General features: G+C 40.2%; 1 protein-coding gene across 2 annotated transcripts in view; it reads left to right on the top strand.

Moving 5' to 3' along the window:
- CUL2 (cullin 2) overlaps window positions 1–20,456 on the top strand; it is a 174,704-nt gene that overhangs the window by 96,371 nt on the left and 57,877 nt on the right. For both annotated transcript variants that reach the window (XM_081109768.1, XM_081109767.1), the window contains exons 7-8: window positions 19,269–19,365; window positions 19,463–19,573. In XM_081109768.1, the coding sequence (XP_080965894.1) occupies window positions 19,269–19,365; window positions 19,463–19,573 (208 nt within the window). The remainder of the gene's footprint in view (window positions 1–19,268; window positions 19,366–19,462; window positions 19,574–20,456) is intronic.

Below are 20,456 nucleotides of genomic sequence, written 5' to 3'. Positions count from 1 at the left end.
CTTTAAAACAATGGCTATAACAAAAAAAAATCATTAAAAATTTTTAAAAATAGACTAAAACAATGGCTATATCTTGTGCTGCTTTGGCATGAAGTACTTTAAAAATATCAATTAAATTAATCTTGTCTAATGTGTTATTTAAGGGCACTCTTTCCTTGTTGATTTCATGTCTGAAAATTCTATCCAGTCATGACAATAGGGTGTTAAAGTCCCCTATTATGACTGTATTACTGTCAATCCTTCCCTTTATGTACTTCAATATTTGCTTTATATATTTAGGTGCTCCTGTGTTGGGTACATAAATGTTTATCCTATCTAATAAAAGAGAAACATGGTAATTAGCATACGTCCGCTACCCTTCCCATTGGCTAATCAGGGCGATATGCAAATTAACTGCCAGCCAAGATGGCGGCCGGCAGCCAGGCAGCTTGAAGGGAACATGAGGCTTGCTTGCTTCAGTGACGGAGGAAACCAACGTTCCCCGCCTGCCTTGCCGGCCTCTGAGCTTGCAATTTGAAACATTGTTACAAATATAGAAGCTAAACAAAACCCCAGAAACCTACTTTCAGCCCAGCGGGATCTCAGAGCTGGAGTTGATACAGTGTTTCGATTATAGAACCCAAACAAACCAGATACCTGCTTTCAGCAGCAGAGGCCTAAGAGCTGGAGACAAGCCTCAGAGCTAAAGCTGGCCCAGAATAAAAAAAAAAGAAAAAAAGGAGCGGTTGGGAGCTTCAGTCACCCGCCAGCCTGAAAACAGCCCTCAGCCCCTCACCCAGACTGGCCAGGCACCCCAGTGGGGACCTCTACCCTGAAGGGTGTGTGACCAGCTGCAAACAGCCATCATCCCCTCACCCAGGCTGGCCAGGCACTCCAGTGGGGACCCCACCCTGATCCAGGACACCCTTCAGGGAAAAACAGCCGGCCCCCACCCATGCACCAGGCCTCTATCCTATATAGTAAAAGGGTAATATGCCTCCCAGCACCAGGATCAGCGAAGCCGCGAGGCCTCCCGGCACCGGGATCAGCGTGACGGGGCAGCGCCTAAACCCCCTGATCGCCCTGCAGCTCTGTGTGTGACAGGGGGCGGGGCCACAACCTCCCTATCGGCCCTGCTCTGTTCGTGACAGGGGAAGGCGCCCCAACACCCTGATCAGCCCTGCTCTGTGCCTGATAGGGGGGAGCTCCCCAACCCCCTGATCGCCCTGCGGCTCTGTGTGTGACAGGGTGCGGTGCCCCAACACCCCCTCCCCCCCCCACGGGCCCCGCTCTGTGTGTGACGGGGTAGAGCCATAACCTCCCCATCGGCCCTGCCCTGAGAGTGAGAGTGGTGTCGCCCCAAACCCCTGGTCGGCCCTGCTCTGTGGTTTATAGAGGGCGGCGCCCCAACCCCCCCTCCACGGGCTCTGCTCTGTGTGTGATGGGGTAGAGCCATAACCTCCCCATTGGCCCTGCCCTGAGTGTGACAGTGGCTGCGCCCCAGCCCCCTGATCAGCCCTGCTCTGTGGGTGATAGAGGGCGGCGCCCCAACCCCCTGATCCGCCCTGCTCTGTGCATGACAGGGGGGAGCTCCCCAACCCCCTGATGGGCCCTGCCTTGAGTGTGACGGGGGCAGTGTCCCAACCCCCCAATCAGCCCTACCCTGAACATGACTGAGGGTGGCATCGCAACCTCCCGATCTGCTCTGCTCTGTGCATGACAGGGGGCGGCGCCCCAACTCCCCAATCAGCCCTGCTCTGAGCCTGACCAGGGGCTGCACCTAGGGACTGGGCCTGCCCTCTGCCACCCGGGAGCAGGCCTAAGCCAGCAGGTTGTTCTCTCCTGAGGGGTCCCAGACTGCGAGAGGGCACAGGCCGGGCTGAGGGACCCCCCTCCACCCTGAGTGCACAAATTTTTGTGCATCTGGCCTCTAGTAAGTTCCATAATGTCCATTATGAACTGTCTTTTTTTAACTCTTATTATAGCCATTGTTTTAAAGTCTGTTTTGTCTGATATAAGTATTGCTACCCCATCCTTTTTGCTTCCATTTGCATGAAATATCTTTTCCATCCATTTACTTTGTCTGTGTATGTCTTTAGATCTGAAGTTCAATCTCTTATAGACAGCATATGTAAGCATCTTGTTTTCTTAACCATTCAGCAACTTGTGTTGGAGGTACATAGTTATTGCCAGTTTATTATCAATATTTATGTGTTTATTCTCCTCTCCCCCACCCCCCTATTTCTTAAAGACATCCTTAACATTTCCTGTAATACTGGTTGGTGGTGATAAACATCTTTAGCTTTTTTTTCTTCTTCTGGGAAGTTCTTTGTCTCCCCTTTCATTTTAAATTATAGTCTTGCTGGGTAGAATAGTCTTGGTTGTAGTTCCTTTCCTTTCATTACTTTGAATATTTCCTGCCAGTTCCTTCTGGCATGAAAAGTTTCTGTTTAGAAATCAACTGACAGACAATCTTATGGTAGCTCCCTTGTAAACAAGTAACTGCTTTTCTCTTGCTGCTTTGAAAATTCTCTCTGTCTTTAAGTTTTGGCATTTTATTGTGATGTGTCTTGGTGTGGGCTTCTTTGGGTTCATCTTGTTTGGGACTCTCTGTGCTTTCTGGACTTGCATATCTATTTCCTTCATCAGGTTAGGAAAGTTTTTGGTCATTACTTATTCAAATATTTTTCTTCCTGACCCCTGCTCCCAAATTAATTTTTAGAGAGAGTAGAAATAAGGTATGGAGGGAGTGAGGCAAGAGAGAGAGAGAGAGAGAGAGAAACAGAAACATTGACATGAGAGAAACACATCAATTGGTTGCCTCCGGGGAATGGAACCTGCAACCTAGGTACATACCCTTGACTGGAAATCAAACCCATGACTCTTTGGTGTATGGGCTAACACTTTAACCACTGAGCCACTCCAGCCAGGGCTCACATATTTTTCAGCCCCTTGCTTTCTCTTCACCTTCTGGTACCGCTCTGATGTGGATATTCTTATGCTGGATGTTGTCCCAGAAGTCCCTTAAACTATTCTCATTTATTTGGATACTTTTTCTTTTTGCTCTTCTGATTGGATGTTTTCTGCTACCTCGTCTTCCAAATATGGATTCAGTCCTTCGCTTCATCTAATCTGCCGTTGATACCTTCTAATATATTCATTTCAGTAATTGTGTTCTTTAAGTTTCCATGTCTTTTTATGCTTATTACCTATTTGTTAAATTTAACACCAAGTTCCCTGAGCATCCTTTATAACCACAGTTTTGAACTCTTATCTGTTAGATTGCTTGCCTCTGTTTCATTTTTTTGTTTCTGGAGTTTTCTCCTATTCTTTCATTTAGGACATGTTTCTTTGTCTTTTCATTTTGGCTGCCTCTCTGTGTTTGTTTTGTAATTAAGTAGATCTGCTATATTTCCTGGTCTTGGTAGTGGCCTTATTTAGTAGGTGTCCTGAGAGGCCCAGTGGCACAGTCCACCTGGTGCTTTATGAGTGTCCCTTATGTGGGTTGTGTGTGCCTTCCTATTGTAGTGGAGCCTTATCAGCATGTCAGTGAGTGGGATTTACCCTCAGGCTGACTGACTGGCTGTGAGTACTGGCAGTGCATGACCACAACCTAGGACAGTGATGGCGAACCTATGACACGCATGTCAGAGGTGACATGCGAACTCATTTTTTTGGTTGATTTTTCTTTGTTAAATGGCATTTAAATATATAAAATAAATACCAAAAATATAAATCTTTGTTTTACTATGGTTGCAAATACAAAAAATTTCTATATGTGACACGGCACCAGAGTTAAGTTAGGGTTTTTCAAAATGCTGACACTCCGAGCTCAAAAGGTTTGCCATCACTGACCTAGGAGCTGTTATTAAGGGGATTACTCGGTAGAGTGGGATTTGTTCCAGCAGGCTCTGGTGCCTTTCAAGACCCTTCTTTGGGTGTGTTGCTTGTGGAGTTATTCAGATGGTGCTCTGTTGTGGTATGAAGTCAACCACTGGATGTGTTGGTTCTGCTCCTCTGGTGCAGGCCAAGATCAGCCACTGCCTATGATTGCCCCTGCTCTACCTGGTAGAAGCTATAAAGTTATCTGTGGTTGATAGCTGCCTGTGCTACAAAACCAAGGCCGGGTGCCACTTTTACTGGGCTTGGGACTATTCAGTAAAGGACACCCGAGGCCTGCCACTGCCTGCAGGTTGTCTACTAGGTGTACCGGTTAATAATGGTGGATTTTGTTATCAAAGAAAACATGATAATTTCAAGAGAAAGATAAAAAATGCTTTATTCAAAGTAATGTCCATCACTAGCTACATACACATTTCCCCCATATTTCAGGTAATTTGTGGATACCGTCCCAATAGAACTTTTCTTGTTTTGAGGCAAACCATTCAGGGACCCGATTTTCCACTTCTTCGTATGTTTTGAAGTGCTGCTCAGAAAGTGCGTGTGCCATAGATTGGAACAAGTGGTAATTTGACAAGGTCTGGTGAAGATGGCGGGTAGGTTAATACTTCCCAGGCAATATATTTTAATGTGTCTTTAACTGGTTTTGAAGTGTGTGATGGTGCATTATCATGAAGCAAAATTACTTTGCCGTGTCTTCTGGCCCATTCTGGTTGTTTTACAATCAAAGTGTGGTTCAAATTGATTATTTGTTGTTGGTAGAGATCAGTATTAACGGTTTCACCTGGTTTTAGAAGCTCATAATACAACACACCTTCCTGGTCCCACCAAACACAGAGCATTGTCTTCTTTCCAAAGTGATTTGGCCTTGCAGTCGGTGTTAATGGTTGACCTGGATCAACCCATGATTTTGTGCATTTCGGATTCTCAAAATAAATCCACTTTTCATCGCCAGTCACAATTCGATGCAAAAAAGACTTTCTTTTTTGCTGTTGAAGCAACATTTTACTGATGACTTTTCGGTTTTCCATTTGTCTTTCATTCAGTGGATGTATGTGGTACCCATTTTCCTTCCTTTAAAATCTTTCCCATTGCTTGTAAACAATTGGAAGTTGTTTGCTGAGCAATGTTTAATCTTTCTGCAAGTTGTTTTTGAGTTTGATATGCATCTTTATCCAATCATGCTTGTAATTGTTGGTCTTCGAATTTTTTTGGTTGACCTGGACATTCTTTGTCTTTCACATCAAATTCATCACTTTTAAAGCATTTAAACCAGCGTTCACAAGTATCTTGAGATGGAGCATGTTCACCATAAGCTTCCTGAAGTATACGATAACTTTTTCTTCAAAATAATGAATTAAAAATTCCCACAAATGCTCTTTTTTTGGCACGAAATTCGACATTTTTAAGCATAAAAATATCTATGATGTTAATACCTTCAGCAAATTTGACATATGAAGTTTTGAAGCTTGCTGCCAATACAACAAAATAGCATACATATCAAATTGCATATTATCCACATATGTGTAACTCCATCTATTGAAAGAAATCCGCATTATTAACTGGTACACCTAGTAGCCTCAGGTTGTGAGTTAGATGAGGCTGGTCTCAGAATCACCAGGATGGGCCGAATGGTGTTCATCAGACTAATATGGATTCTGATTTGGCCATGTGGCAGGAGGGCTCAATACAGAAATGACATGTTTGTCCCTATAGCTATCACCCTGAAGCCACACAATTTAGTCTTCCTCTTTATCTGGCACCTCCTGAGCCCCATCCTCCTTTTGCCACAGCCCCGGGTAAGTGCCTGTGAGGGAGTGAGTCTTCATGTGAGCTCTTTAAGAGGATGCCTGGTTTTCCAGTAGCCTTCCATCTCACCTGGATGAACGGAATCCCTGCTGATTTTCTTAGCCTGATATTGTGGGGGCTCCTGACACTGTCGCTCTGGGCTGGAGAGCTTGGTGTGGGGCTGGCTCTCCAGGAGGGTCCTCTGCAGCTGAGATACCCTCTGGATTCTCAACCACCATATTCTCAACTACCATATGTGGATGTGGGACCAGCCCATTTTGCATATCTGTGCCTATGACCAGTCTGAAGATAGCCTTTTTCTTTTTTAGTCTTTCCTTGGTTTTATGACCTTGACACTTCTTTTTTTTGGAGAAAAGAAAGTAATAATTTATTGATTGCAGCAAAAACACACTTAAGGCATTGAAATAAGAAAGGGCATAGAAGAATCAACAGGAGAGCCTAGGCTGGGATGGTTTGGCTCACAAGAAAAAGGGCCTTGGAGACAGATTTAGGGGGTTATCCTGGAACAAACTGCTGCTACCCATTGTTCCCCTGGTTGTATGTCTCATGGGATCCCTTAGAGGTTAGGGGACATGTACCAGTGGGAGAAGGAAAGAGGGAAGGGAATGACATGGTCATGCTCCCTGAGGGAGAGCACTGACCTTGACACTTTTTGAAAAGAGTAGTGGCCAGGTATTTTTTATAATGTCTCTCAGTTTTGGTTTGTCTGATATTTTCTTTTTTTTTTTCTTTAAGTAAATCTTTATTGTTCAGATTATTACATTTATTCCTCTTTCCCCCCCCCCATAGCTCCCCTCCACCAAGTTCCCACCCCACCCTCTGCCCTTACCCCCACACTGTCCTCATTCCTAGGTGCACAATTTTTGTCCAGTCTCTTCCCACACCCCTTTCCCCACCAAGAATAGTGAGTCCATTCCCTTTCTATGTCTCTGATTCTATTATAATCACCAGTTCATTCTGTTCATCAGATTATTTATTCACTTGATTCTTAAATTCAGTTGTTGATAGATGCATATTTGTTGTTCATAATTAGTATCTTTACCTTTTTCTTCTTCTTCCTCTTCTTAAAGGATACCTTTCAGCATTTCATATAATCCTGGTTTGGTGGTGATGAACTCCTTTAGCTTTTCCTTATCTGTGAAGCTCTTTATCTGACCTTCAGTTCTGAATGATAGCTTTGCTGGATAAAGTAATCTTGGTTGTAGGTTCTTGGCATTCATCACTTTGGATATTTTTTGCCACTGCCTTCTGGCCCTTAAAGTTTCTATTGAGAAATCAGCTGACAGTCGTATGGGTATTCCCTTGTAGGTAACTGAGTTTCTTTCTCTTGCTGCTTTTAAGAGTCTCTCTTTGTCTTTTGCTCTTGGCATTTTAATGATGATGTGTCTTAGTGTGGTCCTCTTTGGATTCCTTTTGTTTGGGGTTCTCTGCACTTCCTGGACTTGTAAGTCTATTTCTTTCACCAGGTGGGGGAAGTTTTCTGTCATTATTTCTTCAAGTAGGTTTTCAATATCTTGCTCTCTCTCATCTTCTGGCACCCCTATAATTCTGATGTTGGTATGCTTGAAGCTGTCCCAGAGGCTCCTTACACTATCTTCGTATTTTCGGATTCTTTTTTCATTTTGCTTTTCCAGTTGGGTGTTTTTTGCTTCTTCGCATTTCAAATCTTTGCCTTGATTCTTGCGGTCCTCTGGTCTGCTGTTGGGAGTCTGTATAATATTCGTTATTTCAGTCCGTGTATGCTTAATTTCTAGTTGGTTCTTTATCACAACATCGAGGGTCTCATTAGGTTTCTTGAGATCTCAATAACTTTATCGGCGGCTTCTAGACAGTTCTTGAGAAACCTTAAAAGTGTGGTTCTGAACTGAATATCCTCCATTGACAGTTTTGTCCTGTTTCTTTGTCTCCACATTTTTTATGCTTTCTTGGTGCATCCCCTAGTGGTCTTTGTTCGCAGTCTTGTTGTAGTTAAGCCTTGATTGTTGTAGTTAATACTAGGGGGATTTGACCTCCAGGCCAGCTGGCTGTGAGAATCAGCTGTGTCTGCAGTGGGAAAACTTCTGTCCTCTAGGGAGGTGCTAATCTAGCCTTTGCCTGAGGCTATCTGGCAAATGGCTCTGTGCAGGCCTTGGGCGGGGCGGGTCGCACGGGATCAACAGAGCGGGTGGAGGGAGCAGTTATGGCTGCTCTCAGTCCCGTCCCCAGAGGCTCTGCTTCTCAGAGTCCCAGCAACCGCTGTAAACCTCGGAGAGAAAGCTGCCTTCGCGTTCCCACCTATGCCAGACAGTCCCGCTTCTCACGTTTGAGTCTGGGTCCCTAGAGACTCGCTCAGAACTGGAGCTCAGAATCTGAGACTCCCTCCCGATTGAAAACGACAACCGCGCCCTCAGCCGCCATTCCGCTCCACGTGTACCTCCGCACCTTTGTATTTTCTGCACTGCGCCTCCTCTGAGTCTCGCATGCTGTTCTCTTTCCTTCTAGTTGAAGAATTTCCCCTCAGCCAGTCTTCCTGTGGTTCTGGGCGATGTCCGTTCTGTCTTTTAGTTGTATTTGTGAAGTGATTGTTCAAGGCAGCTAACTCCAGTGTTTACCTATGCTGCCATCTTGGTTTTCCCTCTGTCTGATATTTTCTTATGATTAGACATAGATAATGGATTTTGGGGAAGAATACCACAAATTATGTGCCCTTCTCATATATCAAGGACTAAAGCTTATCAACATGTCTTTTTACTCATAATGTTAAGATTGATTACTTAATGTATTGTGTGTTTTTTTAACCCCCATCTGGAATAATGTCTTTATTCTTAATATGACTTATTTTCATCTTTCTTTTCTAGATCACTTTTTTTTTTTTTAGAGGTTTATGTATTTTGGTGGATTTTTGCAAAGAACCAACTTTGTCTTAGTTGACTTTCCCCATTATATCTTTCATTATTTGGCTCTTGTTTTTCTTTTCATTCCTTGTTCTGGGAGACAAGAATGTTTTTTGATTGGGCTGGAATGGGTGCAGAATCTTTGGGGAGGGAAAAACTTTAAAATTTTTAACCAAGTTACTCTTTTTTGCTGACATATTTATTCTCAGACTTAAGGTATGATTATATACTGTGGAGGTTGAGACAGCATTTTGAAAGTGATTCTGTATCTTTCTCTTACAATGACTAGAAATCCTGATATTTAAAAAATATTTCCTATGTGATAATTTCAGTAAAAGGAAATAAAGAAATTAGCAATTAGTACATTGTAGGGCTGTTAGAGCTCTATTAATAATTTTTAAAAACATTTAAGAGCCCTGGCCGGTTTGGCTCAGTGGATAGAACATCGGCCTGCGGACTGAAGGGTCCCAGGTTCGATACCAGTAAAGGGCATGTACCTTGGTTGCAGGCACATCCCCAGTAGGGTGTGTGCAGGAGGCAGCTTATCAGTGTTTCTCTCTCATCCAATGTTTCTAACTCTCTATCCTTCTCCCTTCCTCTCTGTAAAAAATCAATAAAATATATTTTAAAAAACAAAAAACATTTAAGAATAACAATAAGGGCTTTAGCTGGATAGCTCAGTTAGTTAGAGCATCGTCCCAATAAGTAAGGTTGCATGCAGTTTTGATCCCCAGTCAGGGCACATACAAGAATCAACCAATGAATGCATAAATAAAGTAGAACAACAAATCAGTGTTTCTCTCTCTCCCTTCCTTGCTCTCTGTAAAAGTCAAACAAAAATTAAATAAAGAAAAAGAATAGCAATAAGAAACAATAGTTGAATAACTCTGCCAGTATTTCCCACTCCAAGTAATGAAGGTTTTTTTTTTTTAATCCTTACCCAGAGTATTTTTTCCATTGATTTTTTTTTCTTTTCTTTCTTTTTTTCTTTTTTAGAGAGCGTGGGGGTGGGGTGCAGGGAGGAGATGGGGAGAGAGAGAGAGAAACATCGATGTGAGAGGTATATTGATTGGTTGCCTCCTGCAGGTACCCCGACTGGGGCTGGAGATCCAGCCTGCAACCAAGGTATGTCCCCTTGACCCACCATCCTAAGGTCCACGGGCCCACGGTCTAACCACTTCCAAACCGCCAGGGCACAACATTTTTAAAAAAAGAGAGCAATTAGGAGTAAGAAGCAAAATACTATAGTGGGATAATTTGTTCCTCAGGGAATATCATTACACACTTCTGTGATATGGCTGCTAGCTATTTTTCATTTGATGCCAAAAGGATTTTATCCCCATTGTAAATTAGGTTACTAAATGAGAATGTTAAAAAGCTTGTCAACTCAACCTTTGACAGTTGCTAATGGATACAGTTAACATAACTATTCTTCAAATCTGCAATATATTTGACAGGTTTTTTGGTAGAAACAAGTTTTTTATACCCTTAAGGGTTATGCAATTTTACTTTCCCAGGACTGATTGCAGACTCTTGACACAGTATTCATAGATGTATTCTGTTTTCTCTGACATGTTTATATATTTATTACTATTTATTAATTATTAAGACATTAGATTTCATTGGGGAAAATATAATCTTAGGTAATAATAAAATCTAACTTAATAGTCTTTATTTTTTTGTATTTCTCAGCTTCTGATAGTTATGTTTTGAAATCTCCTAGCTTTTCTAGCTTATATTTAGAGTTTTTGATTTTCTTTAAGTAATTCTTAGTTTTTGTTTTATACATTTGAGCCTCTGTTGCTAGTTGAATAAATATTATGATTATTTTGGTCATGGTTAATTATTTTTCTCATTTTATATATAACTATCCATCTTGTTCTCTCTTTCCTTATTCTGTCACATATTAATATTGTTGTACAAATTTTCCGTTGGACGTTTGGGGATTTTTTTGGTGTATGTTATTTAACTTTACTAGTGTAAAATAAAATACAGATATAGAAAACCTTACAACAAGTTGTATCGCTTAATGAATTTATTATAAAGTGAATACTGTTGTTACTAGCACCCAAATCAAGAAATAGAATTATGCCAGCCACTCCTAAAACACATGTGTCCCATACCCTCTCTCCAAAAATTGCCAATATTCTGACTTTTAGGGTAATCACTTTCCTCTATTTCTGTATGATTTTATCACTATTGTGTGCATTTATAGACTCTATAGTTTAGTCTTGTCCATTCTAAAATAACTTATCCCTGGCCAGGTGGCTCAGTTGGTTGGAACTTCATCCCATACATCAAAATGTTGTGGGTTCAATTCCCAGTCAGGGTACATACCTAGGTTGTGGGTTTAATCCCCTGTTGGGAGGCAGCCGATCAATATTTCTCTCTCACATCAATGGTTTTTCTTTCCCTATTTCTCTCTCTCCCTTCCTCTCTATAAAAATTAATCAATAACACCATAACCTTGGGTGAGAATTAAAAAAACACACAAAACTTTACATGTACGTCTTTTAAATCTTTTAATCAAAGTTTCCCTCTCCATTTTTTTCCCTCGTAATTTATTTGTTGATGAAACCTGGCCATTGGATCTTTAGATTTTCCCATGGTCTGGGTTTTACTGATTGCACACATGAGGTACAATTTTAAATATGTTTTATTGTCCTCTATATTTATTGCAAATTGGCAGTCCAGAGATTACTCAGACTCAGGTTGGTTTCCTCTGGCAAAAGTATAGATTTTTAAAAAATAATGACTGTTTTTTTCTAATTATAGTAGCCACTAATGGTAAATACTAATATTTTCTAGCTTATTGAGATTGAAAACATTTTTTAAATTGATTTTAGAGAGAAGAAGGTGGAGAGAGAGGAAGGGAGGGAAGGAGGGAGAAAGGAGAGAGAGAAAGAGATTTGTTTTTCCACTTATTTATGCATGCATTGGTTGATTCTTTTATGTGCTCTGAATGTGGCTCGAACCCCTGGAAGATCTATCCATTGAAGTTACTGGGGTGTTAAAGTCCCCTAGTATGACTGTATTGTTGTTCTCTAGACGTTTTTTTTATATATATTTAGGTGTTCCTGTATTGGGTGCATATATGTTTACCAGTGTTATATCCTCTTGTTGGATGGATCTCTGTAGAATTATGTAGTTACCTTTGTGGTCTCGTTTTGGCCTTTATGTTGAAATCTATTTTGTCAGATATGAGTATCGCTACCCCAGCTTTGTTTTTCATTTCCATTTGCATGGAAATTTTTTTTCCATCCCTTCACTCTCATCCTGTGTGAATCTTTTGTTTTCAGGTGAGTCTCTTGTAGACAGAATATAGTTGAGTATGTTTTTGTATCCATTTAGCTACCTTATGTCTTTGATTGGAGGATTTAATGCATTTCCATTAAAGGCTATTATTGATAGATTCTTAGTTATTGCCATTTTTATTCTGTATGCCTATGTTTCTTTCTATATTTCTTCTCATTACAGCAGTCCCTTTAGCATTTATTGTAGTGCTGGTTTGGTGGTAATAAAATCCTTTAGCCTTTTTTTGTCTGGGTAGCTTTTTATTTGACCATCTATTTTGAATGATAGTCTTACTGGATATAGTAATCTTGGTTTTAGATCCTTGCTTTCCATTACCTTGAGTACTTCATGCCATTGCCTTCTGGCCTGTAGAGTTTCTGATGAGAAATCAGCCTACAGCCTTATGGGAGCTCCTTTGTAGGTAACAAATTGCTTTTCTCTTGCTGCCTCTAAGATTCTCTCTGTCTTTAATTTGGGGCATTTTAATTTTGATGTGTCTGGGTGTGGACCTACTTGGGTTCTTCATGCTTGGGACTCTCTGTGCTTCCTGGACTCGTGTGACTTTTTCCTTCACCAGGTTAGGGAAATTTTCTGCCATTGTTTCTGTAAACATGTTTTCTATCCCTTACTCATGTTCTTCTCCTTTTGGCACACCTATTCAAATATTGTTATGTTTCATGATGTCCCACAGCTCCCTTAAGCTGTCCTCCTGTTTTTTAATTTCTTTTTCTTTTTGAGTGATTGTTTTCTGCCCTATCTTCTAATTCAGTGGTCGGCAAACTGTGGCCCCTTGAGTGTGGCTCTTCCACAAAATACCACATGCGGGCACGCACGTAAAGTGCGATTGAAACTTCGTGGCCGCACTCAAGGGGCCAAAGAGCCACCCACATGTGGCTCTTGAGCCGCAGTTTGCCGACCACTGTTCTAATTCACTGATCCAGTCCTTGGCTTTCCTGCATCAGCTTTGTATTCTTTCCAATGTGTTCTTTATTAGTGCTATGTCATTGTTCATAGTTACTATATCTTTTCTCATGTTGTTGAGCCTCTTTGCCATTCTTATTCTGAACTCTATATCTGATAAATTTCTTATCTCCATTTCATTTATCTCTGTTTCTGGAAAATTCTCTTGTTCTTTTGTTTGGGGATTTTTTTTCTCTCCCCATTTTGGCTACCTGTTTGGATTTGTACCTGTGTGTTAGGTAGATCTGCTATGTCTCCCAGTCTAGTGCAGGACAGTGTCAAATGTTGTTTCTGACTAATTATATTAGACAAAGATACAAAGCCTCCAGAGACTTACCTCTGTCTGTAGATTGATCAGATTCAGTCTTGAGTAGCCTCGGGCAATTGTCCACAGGTGGGGGGAGTGATTTCTCAACTGGGTGGGGCAATTGCTTCTGCCTGAAAGTTAATTGTTATTCTCTCTTAAAGGCCCACAGAAACCCCAGATGGTAGGCCAGGAGTTTTCCAATAGTGTGGGTCAATTGCCCCTTCTCCCCCCCCCCCCACCCCCCCACCCCCCGGCCTAAATAGCAAAGGTCTGCCTGAGAAAGATGTCTTCTGCAGTGTGAGGGAACGACTGACTAAGCAATGGAAAATGTTGTGACAGTTCTGCAAGGACTAACCTCAGAGCCCTAACCCTGGCGTTTGCTCACACAGCTCCAGTCCACTATGCCCTTTCTCACAAGGTGAGTGGCTACACATGAAATTTTGTGCATTGGCCCTTTATGAGGGTGCATGCATTTTCAGCCATCTTTCCCTGGCAGACAGTAACCCTGCTGCTTTTCACAGCCATATGTTATGTGGACACTTCTGATGCTCTCTTCTGGGGGCCCATCTTGGGGTTTAGATCCCAGAGTTCTTTTTTTTTTTTTTTAATTTAATATATTTTTTATTGATTTTTCACAGAGAGGAAGGGAGAGAGATAGAGAGTTAGAAACATCGATGAGAGAGAAACATCGATCAGCTGCCTCCTGCACATCTCCGACTGGGGATATGCCCGCAACCCAGGTACATGCCCTTGACCGGAATCGAACCTGGGACCTTTCAGTCCGCAGGCCAACGCTCTATCCACTGAGCCAAACCGGTTTTGGCGATCCCAGAGTTCTTAGTGGTCATCCCCAACAACTGAGATATCTCTCTGGAACTTCAGCTGCTGTCTGTGGGAGCTCGACCAGCCCTTTTGCACCTCTGCCCTTCCAGCCAGTCTGTATGTGGTCTCCACTTTCCATCCTTGGTTATCAGGGTTATCTCTAGGTAGTCTTCAGTTGATTATTTAGGATGGCTTTTTTGTATTTTAGTTGTAAATCCAGTTTGGTCCTGGGAGCGTGTCTATTGTACATAATTCTTTTTAAACTACTATATACTATTTGGTATGGTTCTACCTCATGTTATTAAGTGCTCCTAGTTATATATATTTGCTTGTTTCCAGTTTTTTCACTAATGCAACTCTTGTTTCTATTGTGCACATATACAATTGTTTGTCTAAAATCATAGAGTTTGTGCATTTAGACTTTTCCCAGTTTCCCCTATAAAGTACCTGTTTTTCCAAAAGTAGAGTCTGAGAAGATCTGTTTCCTCTACCACTCACCAATGCTTGATATTTTTAAACTAGAGGCCTGGTACATGAAATTCGTGCAAGTGGGGGTTGTCCCTCAGCCAGGCCTGTACTCTCTCCAATCCAAAACCTCCCTCTTGAATTCTGGACCGCTGGCTCCTAACTGCTCACCTGCCTGCCTACCTGATCGCCCCTAACTGCCTCTGCTTGCCAGTCTGATCACCTTCTAACTGGTCCCCTGCTGGCCTGGTTGCCTCCTAACTGCTGCTCTGCCAGCCTGGTCACCCCTTAACTGCTGCTCTGCTGGCCTGATCATCCCCTAACTGCCTCTGCTTGCCAGTCTTATCACCCCCTAACTGGTCCCCTGCCAGCCTGGTTGCCTCCTAACTGCCCCCCTGCTGGCCTGGTCACCTCTTAACTGCCGCTCTGCTGGCCTGGTTGCCCCCTAACTGCAGCTCTGCTGGCCTGGTCACCCCCTAACTGCCCCCCTGCTGGCCTGGTCGCCCCCTAACTGCCCCCCTGCTGGCCTGGCCACCCCTAACCGCCTCTGCCTCGGCCCCTGCCACCGTGGCTTTGTCTGGAAGGACATCCAGAAGGATGACTGGGATATGTCTGGTCTAAGTAGCATATTACCCTTTTATTAGGATAGATCTTGTTAATCTGAGGGTAAAATGTGTCCTTGATTTTCTAGTGCCTTTTTGAGGTGGCAATGGGGAGAACCTAGGTGGTGTTCTCAGGTGAGTGCTGCAGCAGTCATCTGGGTGTAGAGGTTTCCCTTGCTCACCTCCTCAGGCAGGACATTTACTGCTCCAGTGGGACAGACACAGAGTTGCTCTTGTTGCCTGGCTCCAGAGACTGGTTTGTTCTCCCGATGACCTTGTTGGTTTTGTCTGCCTCTGTGCTGCATCTAGCATTCAGTGTATGTCACTTTTTGCCTGTCTCCCTTCACTTTCTCTCTCCTTATAGAAATTCTTTGTCTTTTGTATTTGGTTCTATAGTTTTATTTTTCTATGCTACCCAGTCTTCTTGCTATCTTTTTTCACTTTCTACAGGTCCAAGGACTACTGGCCAACAATGGAATATTTAAAAGTGCAACTCCTGTCATTTCTCTGATATAGGTGGGAGCAGGAGGCTGCACTTAGTTTGCTGGAACTCTATTCTCATTTTAAACATGGTGTAAATGAAGGTTTTACTAAAAGATTAATTTGCCCCTTGTCACATATTGATATTGGGACTTTTGAGAATTCCAGTTTACTAGTAATTTTTAATGGCACTCACAAATCTGGCCAGCTATCTTGAGTTAAATGCTCAATTAGTTGGTTTTAAAAGCCTTGATTTAGAAAAAAAGAATAAACAAAGAAAGAAAGAAAAAAAAGATTTAAAAATGACAATCATCCCTGGCCAGTGTGGTTCAGTTGGTTAGGTGTCATTCCATGCTCTCAGAGGCCACCAGTTTGATTCCTGGTCATGGCACATGCCCAGGTTGTGAGCTTGATTCTCCAGTAGGGGGCGTGCAGGAGGCAGCCGATGTTTCTCTTCCTCTTCTTTCCTCTTCCTTCCCCCCTCTCTCTAAAATCAATAAAAACATTTTAAAAATCACAATCAGTGCTTTATTGAACTCTTAGCTTTATTATCTTCTCTAATATATTGAAAATGCTTTTAGTTTGCTCTTGTCAGTATTTACAGCACTCACTAATGTTTATTGATTGTTTACTCATGTACCAGGTACTTTGCTATGTGCTTTCTTGGCTTATACTTAGTCTTTACCACATCCTCATGAAGTAGGGAATTATATTATGCACACTTTGCAAACAGGAAATCTGAGTACTAAGAGTTTAAGTATCTGCCCAAAGTGTATATATTATCACAGCCAGAACTCAAACCCAGGAAGTCTGATTCCAAAATTCTGATCTTAAGGTCTAAACTTTGCTACTAGTCCCCATTATCCCAGATGGGTTGTTTTATTCTCTTGGGAATTTCATTATGATTATTGTGGGCATTTTCCACATTCTAGGTGTACTGGTTGATAATGTGGATTTTTTTCAATAGATGGAGTTACACATATGTTGATATATATACGATTTGATATGTATGCTATTTTGTTGTATTGACAACAAGCTTCAAAATTTCATGTCAAATTTTCTGAAGGTGTTAACATCATAGATATTTTTACGCTTAAAAGTGTCGAATTTCATGCAAAAAAAAGAGCATTTGTGGGAAGTTTTAATTTTTTATTTTGAAGAAAAGTGCTGCTGAAAGTTGTATACTTCAGGAAGCTTATGGTGAACATGCTCCATCTCAAGATACTTGTGAACACTAAACACTTTAAAAGTGATGATTTCAATGTGAAATTGAAAGATAAAGACTGTCCAGGTCAATTTGAACCACACTTTGATCGTAAAACGACCAGAATGGGCCAGAAGAACGGCAAAGTTGCTTCATGATAGTGCACTATCACACACTTCAAAACCAGTTAAAGACACATTAAAAGATCTTGCCTGGGAAGTATTAACCCACCCGCCATATTCACCAGACCTTGCTCCTTCAGATTACCACTTGTTCCGATCTATGGCACACGCACTTTCTGAGCAGCACTTCAAAATGTATGAAGAAGTGGAAAATTAGTCCCTGAATGGTTTGAGGCAAAGTTCTTTTGGGACGGTATCCACAATTACCTGAAAGATGGGGGAAATGTGTAGCTAGTGATGGACATTACTTTGAATAAAGCACTTTTGATGTTTCTCTTGAAATTATCCTATTTTCTTTGATTATGCAGTCCGCATTATTAACCGGTACACCTAGTAGTCCTTTTAAGATCAAATAATACGTTTTATTTCTAAAAATTCTTTTTAAAAAAAAATTGATTTCAGAGAGAGAAACAGCAATTTGTTATTCACTTATCTTTGCATTCATTGGTTGATTCTTGTATGTCCCCTGACCGGGGATTGAACTCACAACCTTGGTGTATCCGGATGATGCTCTTAACTGAGCTATCTAGCCAGGGTTAAGGTTTGGGGATGAGAGGACATTGGGGAGATAAGGGCACATTTGTATTATCTTAATCAATAAAGAGGAAAAAAAATCTTCATTTTCTTTTTTCAAGGTTCATCTCTTGGGACCACTGTTCTTAGATGAGACCAGATTTTATTTAGATGACCAATTTAGTCACCATGATTTCACTGTTTGTTTTCATTATCTGTCAGCCTAATAGAAATGAAGTATACACTATTTATAATGATTGAGTTCAGATATTATTCTTATAGGGAGGACAACTTAGTTATTAAGCACTAGGAATATCAATGTTTTTTCTAGGCATTACCTTATCTGAATCCAGCTTATCTGGGCCTTTTGGGATCAGAATCAAATGTCAAGAGTGCTGAGAATAGCAGCAGTGGAAGTTTTCCTGGTGCTGAACAGGGACAATAGGATTTGGTCATGAAAAGAATTTTAGGTAACCTGATTTTCCAAATATTCAGATATTTCTCATTCTTGGCTGATTTTCATTTTGGTCCTAGGCAAAGTTAAAAGGAAAATAAAAGTGATGTGTTCTAAATAGTGAGATAGGTTCGTTAGATCATATTTCACCAGGTTTTTCATTTGGCCTTAAGAGGGAAGTAACGAAGGTGAGCAGAGGAAATAAGCTCATTGTATCACCTTATTGTTCTTATTAGTAATATAAAAATGTAGACTTTGTATCTAAGATTCTATGACTGACAGAATTACTGTAGCCATTAATTCATGTACAAAAACTTTCCCCAGAATATCCAGATAATTAAAGGAAGGGTAAAAGAGGATTAGAGGGATGCAGAGGCAGGGAGGGACACTAATATATAAAGGTAATTGCCTTAATACTTTTCTTAAATGTTAGAAAATCTTTATATACTAGTACAAAGAACAAAAAGTGTTTACTAGGGAATTATAGTAATATATTTTCTGCAGCTCTCTTTGTAAACTAATTATTAATAATAAAAAAAAAATTTTAAAGCAAGGTGGAAGATTGCCAGGAGAAAGGTAAACCTTTGACTGAAACTGAGCATTAGTACTAGAATTTGAAACTCCTCTCTTAGGGCCAGACTATTTTACTGTGGCTTTAGGCAAACATTTTTCCTATTTCATTTCCCTATTTCAGTATTAGAAAGGCTAATATTCACCTACATTTTTAAAATCATGATTAAGACTTCCATCGCAATACTGCCTTAAGTAGGAACCCATCAAATGTCAGAGGAGTAATTGAGATGATTTTAGATCTCTATGCAAATGTAAAGGAATATAGAACTACTAAATATCTCATTGAACTTCTAAATAGATAAATTCCTTTGTGCTTGAATGGGAATCAACTCAGCAACTCTTGCAGATCTCTTAGAGAGAAAATAGTTATTAGCCATTTCAGTTAGTGAGTAATATATTCTATAGAGTGTACCTCTGAGGGATGCACCATCAAATTACTGTAGGCATACTTGATGGTTCAAAGACTTAATTTCTCAGACCAAATCTTATAATTGTGTTTATGGCGAGTGAAGTTCAAATTTCTTGACCACCAATATTAAAGTCTTGAATTGATGGGCTCATGTCTACTCTAAAATTAGAGTATAATTTTAGTATCAACAGAATATGCTTAATTTTACAAACAAGGCTTTTATTTATTGAAATGACATCTAATATGTTCACTAAATATCAAATATTAATTCAGCTGTTAAATGAAAAAATTAAAATTTTAAGAATTATGCATACATTGACCATTAAAATGCTTTACAATTTGATTCAACTAATAGAATAAGCAGTCATGTTTTGTCATACTTTGGTATTTCCATAGATAATTTGTGTTCTCATAATATTTTGTGTTATACACCTTCTTTTAGTGACCGTGGTGGAGAAGACCCAAACCAGAAAGTAATCCATGGGGTTATTAACTCCTTTGTTCATGTTGAACAGTATAAGAAAAAATTCCCCTTAAAGGTAAAAAGTCTCCTTTAAAAACTTGAGTAATCAGACCTTTAATTTCTTAAATTGCTTGTTTTCGTTTTTTCAATATGATTTTAATTGATTTATTTAGTTTTATCAGGAAATCTTTGAGTCCCCCTTTCTGACTGAAACAGGAGAGTATTACAAACAAGAAGCTTCAAATTTATTACAAGAATCAAACTGCTCACAATATATGGAAAAGGTAAGAAAGAAATGTATGTTAAATACATCATTTCTTATATATCAGGCATGGTTTTATGTAACAGTTTTTTGTTAATATATTTTTTGGGTTAAAAAGTTTCTGTTTGGCCTTTGCTCTGAGTTATAGTCAATGTATAATACCTATGATAAGTCATTTTTCTTGCTGTAGTGTATTCCCTGAGGAAAAGTGCTATTCTGATTTTTGTCATGATTGATACTTTTTGATAAATCCTGATTGCTTGATTTGCTTGTCTTTAAAATTAACATGTATTTACATTCTTGGCAAAATCTATATTTTATGCTTAGTGGATATGTTTAGGGAATATTATAGACACTAGGTATTTAGGTTTTTATCTTCTTCATTTAAAATAGAAGGAAAAATATAATTCTGTAGATACTTGGATAGATCACTCTTCTGTTCTGTTAAGTTTTTAATAAAAAAAATTTAATTTTTCCACAAGAAATATTTATTTTTTAAATTGATTTCAGAAAGGAAGGGAGAGGAAGAGAGAGATAGAATTATCATTGATGAGAGAGAATCACTAACCAGCTGCCTCTTGCATGTCCCCCATTGGGAATCGAGCCCACACCCTGGTATGTGCCCTAACCGGGAATCAAACCATGACCTCTTGGTTCATGGGTTGACACTCAACCACTGAGCCACACTCCACAAGAAATTTTAATCATTAAACCAACACACACTGATGACCATATTTAAAATTCTATGTGTATTTTCTCAGTAAAAGAATTAGTCATAGTATAAATTCAGTCATCACACAAGATATATTTAGAAATTTTAATGAGGGTTTTTTTTCATCTGCAGTGTTGGATTTCAAGCATTTCATTATAGGATGATTTTTTGTTAGTTTAAGCAAGAAAGATAA

This window comes from Myotis nattereri, assembly GCF_964212035.1.
Source record: "Myotis nattereri genome assembly, chromosome: 1".
Taxonomy (NCBI): domain Eukaryota; kingdom Metazoa; phylum Chordata; class Mammalia; order Chiroptera; family Vespertilionidae; genus Myotis; species Myotis nattereri.
Note: the sequence above shows the minus strand (reverse complement) of the source record. Positions and strands in the feature narration are given on the sequence as shown.